This window comes from Belonocnema kinseyi, chromosome 2 (assembly GCF_010883055.1).
Source record: "Belonocnema kinseyi isolate 2016_QV_RU_SX_M_011 chromosome 2, B_treatae_v1, whole genome shotgun sequence".
NCBI lineage: Eukaryota > Metazoa > Arthropoda > Insecta > Hymenoptera > Cynipidae > Belonocnema > Belonocnema kinseyi.
In genome coordinates this window covers 31,256,481-31,264,110 of record NC_046658.1, presented here as the reverse complement: position 1 = coordinate 31,264,110, position 7,630 = coordinate 31,256,481, and the positions used below count along the sequence as shown (strand labels likewise).

Sequence of the window (7,630 nt, the reverse complement as noted above, 5' to 3'; positions counted from 1 at the left end):
AGGCACCCCACCCAGGTGCCATTCAGCTTTCGGCACGGTTTTCACACCTCCGCTTGGGGGTTAATTCCTTCGGGGCCACCCCTGGACAATTGTCCGCGACTGACTTTTTATTTTTGTAACCATATTCAGCAGAAACCCTTAGTGTGTGCGTGTACATGTGTATCAGAGTGCAGAATAGGGGCATCACCTGCCACTTCTGCCTTGGCTGGAAAAAATGTTTGGTTTGGCAATAAACTGTTAGAATCTTTAATTAAATGATAAATAGATCGATTTGATGAGGCCAAAATTTAAAATCATTGTTACTTTTGTTACTATTATGTCTCAAATATGGGTCTGCACGATATATCGTAATGATCATGTTTATCGAGAAGTTGGAAATCGTTAAAAAATTCAAATGTCTCTACTAGAAACTATTTTGGTATAATTACTATATTCTGACATTTTCCAAGAAATTGTATTAATTAATGCGAATTTGGCAAACAGAATTGAAATTAATATATATAATTGCATTAAAATACTATCTAAAGCTGATATTCTTGTTGTTTTAAACGATCTATAATATAGCGACGTAATATTATTAATACTAATTCATTTTTCAGTCATGTGAGAATGTCTGGCGAACCTGGCTCTGGTTCTGGAAAAGGAGGCGGTGGTGGCGGCGCCATCCGCGAAGCTGGTGGTTCCTTTGGCAAAATGGAAGCTGCTAGAGAGGATCAGTTTTTCTATAATCAGGTTGGAAACATTTAAGTAATAAAATACACACACCTTCACTTTGTTAACACTTAATAATTTTAAAGCGCATGCGTAATTAATTTACAATTGTCAATTAAAGTTTGCTACAAAGACGACAAATAATATAAAACAAGCATTGAATAGAAAAGTTTTTAAAATAAAAAGTTGGTATTAAAATTAAACGCAATACAGTTTCTTAATTATTTTGTTTCAGCAAAAAGAACAGTTGCAAAAATTGCGCGAAGGAATTCATGACGAGATCTCTTTTCACGAAGAACAAATCAAGCGCCACCAGGAGGCAATCAATCGTCATAAGAAAAGAATTACCGACATGGAGAAGGAGGAATAAGCAGTTAAAACTTCAGAATGTAAATTTATAATTTTACACAGATTTTACAGGACGGGCGATTGTAGCAGAGTCCGCAAGGCAGCATTTGAGCAGTGGGGATGCATCTACGAAAATACCCCCTCTACTTACCACTACACGTTTAGGCGACGTATGCATGAGCTCGGCTCAAATCGGTCCGCGTCGGCTATACCCAGTTGTGGTGAGTGGTGGGGCTTGTTTGTAGCTTAATAAGAAGAGAAGTAATTAACCTAACAATTTTGATTATTCAGAATGAAAGAGTAACTTAAAAACTATCAATAGGCGTAAGAAAATAAAAATCGATTTTTTCCGCATTAGGTCCCTTCCTTCGCGGATGGTCATATATATATATATATATATATATATATATATATTTCTAGTGCCGCGTTTGTGTGATCGCTTTCAGTTATTGTTATTATGATATGCATTTAATCAATTACTTTCTATCATAGTATAAAAATAAAAACTACGTTAAATATGAAAATATTTTCTGAAAGAAGTTAATTGCAAAAGTTGCCCTTTTATAAATTTCGATAACATTACCTTCTCTTGTCTTCTCAAAGGTCGGTGATCGAGTTTCATTCTACATATTTGGCAATTATAACATAAAAATTGAAGTGTAGGATTCTAAGTGTATGTATTTAACTAACAAATTATTTGCTTTACTTTTAATGATTCCAGGATCTACTTTTACTCAATGTCATAATGTTTCGTTTTATTTTTCGCAATTTTACTGGGTATGGAAGCCTGTTTAACGTAATCCAAAAATATGAGTCCCCGCGTCGCTCCAACAGAGCACCTTGTACCCAGAAAATGTTTTGATTGTTTTGAAAAATTAGCTAAGATGTAATCGTTCAACGATTGCTCGATCCCGATGCAAACGGAATTAATACATCATCCGACTCATCTTTTCCCACCACACCAGAAGAAGATGGAGAATAAAAGTGGGGATGAGGGGGCCCCAAAACATAGTGGTGGCACTCGCATGTATGGTTTTGAGGACTTACGTCCAAATCAGCGCCATCTAGCGCTGCCCCCAGTCACTAAAAGTAAATGAACCTACAGATCCCTGACAGCAATTGTTTCCAAATTCTGCTTCCTCAAAATTCCCTTCATTATTAAATTTCGCTAAATTTCTTGTAAATAAACTTTACAAATGATGAAAAATGTATGCATAAACAGGTTTTTATACGCAAAATATTCATTTAAATATTAGACGCATAATTTGTTGTAATTGAAAGAAGAGATATCAGTTGTTACACTGAAGCGGTAATAGTTTATAATTGTAAAAATATTAATTTCATTATTTTTTCCACCAAGAATAATACTGAAAATACTGTGCACATAATAATTTCATATGAGGAGAAATACTTGTTAGTTTTTGTACAAATAAAAATAAACCACGTAAAGTGGATTTTGCTTTATTTAGAATGTTTAAAATATATATTTTTCTAAATTAAATAAAAATATGATAATGAGATATTTATACATCTAAAAATATTAATACAATTACTAATTTTCGTTATTATTCTCTTATTCATCTCAGTGTACTAAAATTATTATATTTTTAAATAACCACATGGATTTATGTGTTTTACATTTCAGGTTATGTTATGCAATTAAGTTTTTTATTTCCCTAACAAATAAGTTTTTATAAACGACTTCTTAATTTTTCAAAATGACATATATTTATATCACTTGTGAGTTATTTGTGAATGTGTATTTTGTGAATGGCCCCTAATCAAGCAAATAGAAAATTTATGAATTGTATTGACTTTCATTAGGATCTGTGCACGAAAAACGTGAAGCTGTTGTTCAAAAATTTAAGTGTGGTATATTAATTTGAGGCTATGTGCGTGACAATATTCTGTTAAAAACTTTATCACAGTTATTAGGTACGATGAGGCGTCGTTCGCTAATGTCGAAGGCTTTAAATTAGGATTCTTCAAAACTTGAATTACACGAATATGCATATATCTTATAATAATATGTATTAGGTCATTAGACATTGATAAAACAATGTCATTCATATTTTCTGAGGCAGTACTTTAACTGCTTTATTTGAAACTATATTGTTATAATTATAGAAAAAAAAAAGTTGAGGGAATTTTTAACAAATTTTTGTGTAACTTTTTTTATTATAACTTAAGTACATTTAACTGCGTTTTGAAACATAATGAAAGTTCACATATAATAGTACTTTTTAAATTTGTAAACATTCAAAAAGTGTTAAAAAAATTTTTTTTAATCCAAAACAGAAATAAACTGGAATTTAATTTTTTTAAATGATATATAGTTAACATTATATTTATTTATGTATTCGATAAGTTATAACATGATGAAATAAAGTAAATTACATATAGTAGAAAATTTAAGAATGGAAGCATACTTAAAAAAAGGAACATTATTAAAAGTAGTAAATGAACTATTGCAGTAATTAATATCAGATTGATAAATAATACTTTGTAATTGATCAAACGATGTGAAATTCATGCTTTGCAGAAATAAGGGAAAGAAAGCATTTGGCGGGCCTATTATTATATTGATATAATAAAAATAAGTGCGCCAACAGATACAAGAAAAGAAGAAAATAATAAAGTAATATATTGCAAACCCGCCAAATGTTTTTGTCATAGAAAAAAAAAATTTAGAAATGTTAAAATCCCTTAAAACCTTATAGTTCCTATAAAATCCTTCTAAATCTTCTAAAAGTGTATCAATAGATACATAGAAATTCTAAGCATTTTAGAATATTTCTATAAACTGCATAGAATTTCACAAAAATGAGGCGATTTGTAGGTTTTCAAAGATTTAAAGATAATTTTGAATATCTCGGGTAATCTGCGGTTTAAAAGAATTTCCTTAAATTTCAAAGGATTTGATAGGATTTATAAGACTTGAGAATATTGAAAAGGATTCGAAAGTATTTAAGAGAATTTCCGAGTTTTACCAATAATTCAAACGACTTTTAAGGCGTTTTATAAAATTTCGGAGCATTTCAGCAATTCTAAAGGATTGCAAAGACTTCATAAGGTATTTCAATCAATTTTCCTGGGTCTCAACGGATTTCAAAGGGCTTCAAATATTTCAAGATATTGAAAGGAATATCATCAGATTTAAAAAATTTGAAAAGATTTAAAAACATTTCTATTAGATTTCAATAACTTTAAAGGTTTTTTAAGAGATTAGAAGGACATTTTAAAAGATTACTGAGAATTTATAAGCTCCTACAAAATTTCAAGATTTTAAAAAAGATTTCAAAGAATTTGACACATTTTAGGTATTTCCAAGGATTCCAACGAATGATCATTTCATTTTAAAACTTTAAAAGAACTTCCAAAGATTCTAATGATTTTAAGTAATACAAAAAATTCTATGCGGTTTTCAACAATTTACTAGACTTACAGTAGATTTAGAAGGATTTTATAGGAACTATAAGGTTGTCAGGGATTTTAACATTTCTAAATATTATTTTTTCTATGACAAAAACATTTGGCGGGTCTGCAATATATTACTTCAGTATTTTCTTCTTCTTTTGTTTTTGTTGACACACTTATTTTTATTATATAAATATAATAATAGGTCCGCCAAATGCTTTCTTTCTCTTCTTTTATTTCTGCAAAGCATGAATTTAACATCGTTTTAGCAATTACAAGGTATTATTTATCAAACTGATAGTAATTACTGCAATAGTTCATTTACTACTTTTAATAATGTTCCTTTTTTTTAAGTATGCTTTCATTCTTAAATTTTCTATTATTTGTAATTGACTTTATTTCATCATGTTACGACTTATCAAATACATAAATAAATATAATGTTAACTATATATCATTAAAAAAATTAAATTCCAGTTTATTTCTGTTTTAGATTAAAAAAAATTTTTTTTTACACTTTTTGAATGTTTCCAAATTTAAAAATTACTATTATATGTGAACTTTTATTATTTTTCAAAACGCAGTTAAATGTACTCAAGTTATAATAAAAAAGTTATACAAAAAATTTGTTAAAAATTCCCTCAACTTTTTTTTTTGCTATAATTATAACAATATAATTTCAAATGAAGCAGTTAAAGTATTGCTGCAGAAAATATGAATGACATTCTTTTATCAATGTACAATGACCTAATATATATTATTATAAGATATATGCATATACGTGTAATTCAAGTTTTGAAGAATCCTAATTTAAAGCCTTCGACATTAGCGAACGACGCCTCATCGTACCTAATAACTGTGATAAAGTTTTTAACAGAATATTGTCACGCACATAGCCTCAAATTAATATACCACACTTAAATTTTTGAACAACAGCTTCACGTTTTTCGTGCACAGATCCTAATGAAAGTCAATAAAATTCGTAAATTTTAAATAAACAAAAAATCTATAACCCCATACAGAAAATCATTCACGGCGAATCAAAATAAAAAATTACGAAAAAATACACTTTTTATTAACCGGTCACTTTTCACTTAATGTAACTATTTTTGAACATATTTAATTACCTTTACATTTATCGAATTACACTTTACTAGATTAAAAACAACTTATTGTTTTATTCAACTTCATTACATTTATTATTTTTTAAATCATTATCAATTTCTCTTTATCGGTGATTCGGAGCCCGCATGTCACGCCGCCAACCGTATATTTTTGGTACAACTCAGTCACCGCATCCTACTTTGTAACTACGCACACGGCCCTCTTTCGAGCAAGACCGTCCACTGTGCACAAACTATAGAGTTTTAGTTGAAATGACATTTAGGTGAATCGAGATCACGAAGGAATAATAAGGAGACCTAACTCCGTTCCCCCACTTGGGAATAGAAACATTACCGTAAGTGATACGCACATTACAGGAAGATCTTAGATTTGAGTGCGCAGGTGCACAGTTATCCTCTTCCTATACATGAAAAAGTGTGCGAGTGAGAAAGTTTGTCAAATTGACGTAAGTTGAGAGGTTCTGTTTGTTTTGATGCAAGTCTCAGAAATGTGTTCTAAGCCATGAGGTGTCAAGTTCCGGGTTGTGGACGAAGTTACACGCCGTAGAAGGCAAATAAACTTCGTTTTTTTTAAAGCCTGCACTGTAAGTTCAATAAACGTCTAATATATTTGATTGTTTTATCTGTCATTTAATTTGTGCCTGCCGTGGACATAGGAAACACGGGACTAGACATGCCATCCTAACTTGGCGAGCGGGATGAATCCAAGGGAGGGGGGAGAATTCCATGAGTGGTGAGAGCCGCCATTTTACGATGTGTCATTTGATTATGCGCACGCGCATTTTTGTCGACAAACTGCATGAAAATATAAACATGTGGGCGCTGCCATGTTTGTCACGGGACATCAAAAGGTGGCGGACCTCCCCCCCTCATTGCATCACCCCCCCAATGGCATGCCTAGTCCGTTGTTTCCTATGTCCACGGTGCCTGCGGATTATTTCTCAGAGCTTCTTTATATATTTATTTAGTGTATCTTTTGTATGATGATCAATAAAAGAACACAACCTCTAACTTACGTCAATTTGACAAACTTTCTCACTCGCACACTTCCATGTATAGGAAGAGGACAACTGCGCACTCAAATCTGAGATCTTCCTGTAATGTGCGTATCACTTACGGTAATGTTTCTATTGCCAGTTTCAGATGGCTTCCCACGGGCAGTTGGGTCTCCTTATTATTCCTTCGTGATCGAGATTTAGTTCGATTGTATAGCAACCTCTTGGTGTCTGAGATTCGAATATCTAGACTCGAATAGTGTACGGTCGAGACTCGAGTCCAAGTGATTCTTCGATTCTCTCTTCCCCTTTCTTGCATCTGTCTATCTCTTTCCCTTAAATTCACTTAAAGTTGAACTACTTATTAAAAAATTAATTTTTTCTTATTAAAGATTCATAATTATAGTTGAAAATTCAACTATTTGCCTTTAAATTAGGTTAAAAATTCAGCTTTTTTGTAGATAATACTCTTTTTGACTTTAAAATTTAGAAATTTATTAAAATTAAACTTACCTTTTTTAGTAGAAATTTAATCTTTTTGGTTGAAAATGTATCATTTTTGGTCAAAAGTGCAATTGTTTCGTTAAAATATGAACTGTATATCTTCTTGCGTTTAAAAGTCGATTATTTCACTAAGAGTTGGACTACTTTGTAAAAAAAGACTTTTTTTAACAAGGTTTTATAATTATAGTTGAAAATTTAACTATTTGGTTGAAAGTTTAACTCTTTCATTGAAAACTCATATTTTTCGCTCAAGAAATTCAACTTTTTGTGGATAATTCACCTTTTTGACTTTAAAATTAAATAATTTCGTTGAAAATTCATGTATTTTGTTTGAAATTTGTCTTTTTTTGTAGATCATTAATTTTCTTGGTCGAAAATTCATGTTATTGGTTGACAATTCAACGACTTTGTTGAAAATAAATTTTTCCCGTTAAAAATGATTTATCTTTATCTGAAAATGTAACTATTATAGAATTGATTAAAAATTAATCGTATATATTGGGTAAGTTTTAAAATCGTTTTTTTTTTTTTT

At 30.6% G+C, this 7,630-nt stretch overlaps 1 protein-coding gene across 4 annotated transcripts in view; it reads left to right on the top strand.

The window, feature by feature from the left end:
- The window catches only part of LOC117167978 (ATPase inhibitor mai-2, mitochondrial-like), a 16,813-nt gene extending 13,940 nt beyond the window's left edge, over nt 1–2,873 (top strand). For all 4 annotated transcript variants that reach the window (XM_033353258.1, XM_033353260.1, XM_033353261.1 and 1 more), the window contains exons 2-3: nt 600–732; nt 947–2,873. In XM_033353258.1, coding sequence (XP_033209149.1) covers nt 600–732; nt 947–1,081 — 268 coding nt within the window. In that variant the 3' untranslated portion in view covers nt 1,082–2,873. The remainder of the gene's footprint in view (nt 1–599; nt 733–946) is intronic.
- Nucleotides 2,874–7,630: the final 4,757 nt, after the last annotated feature.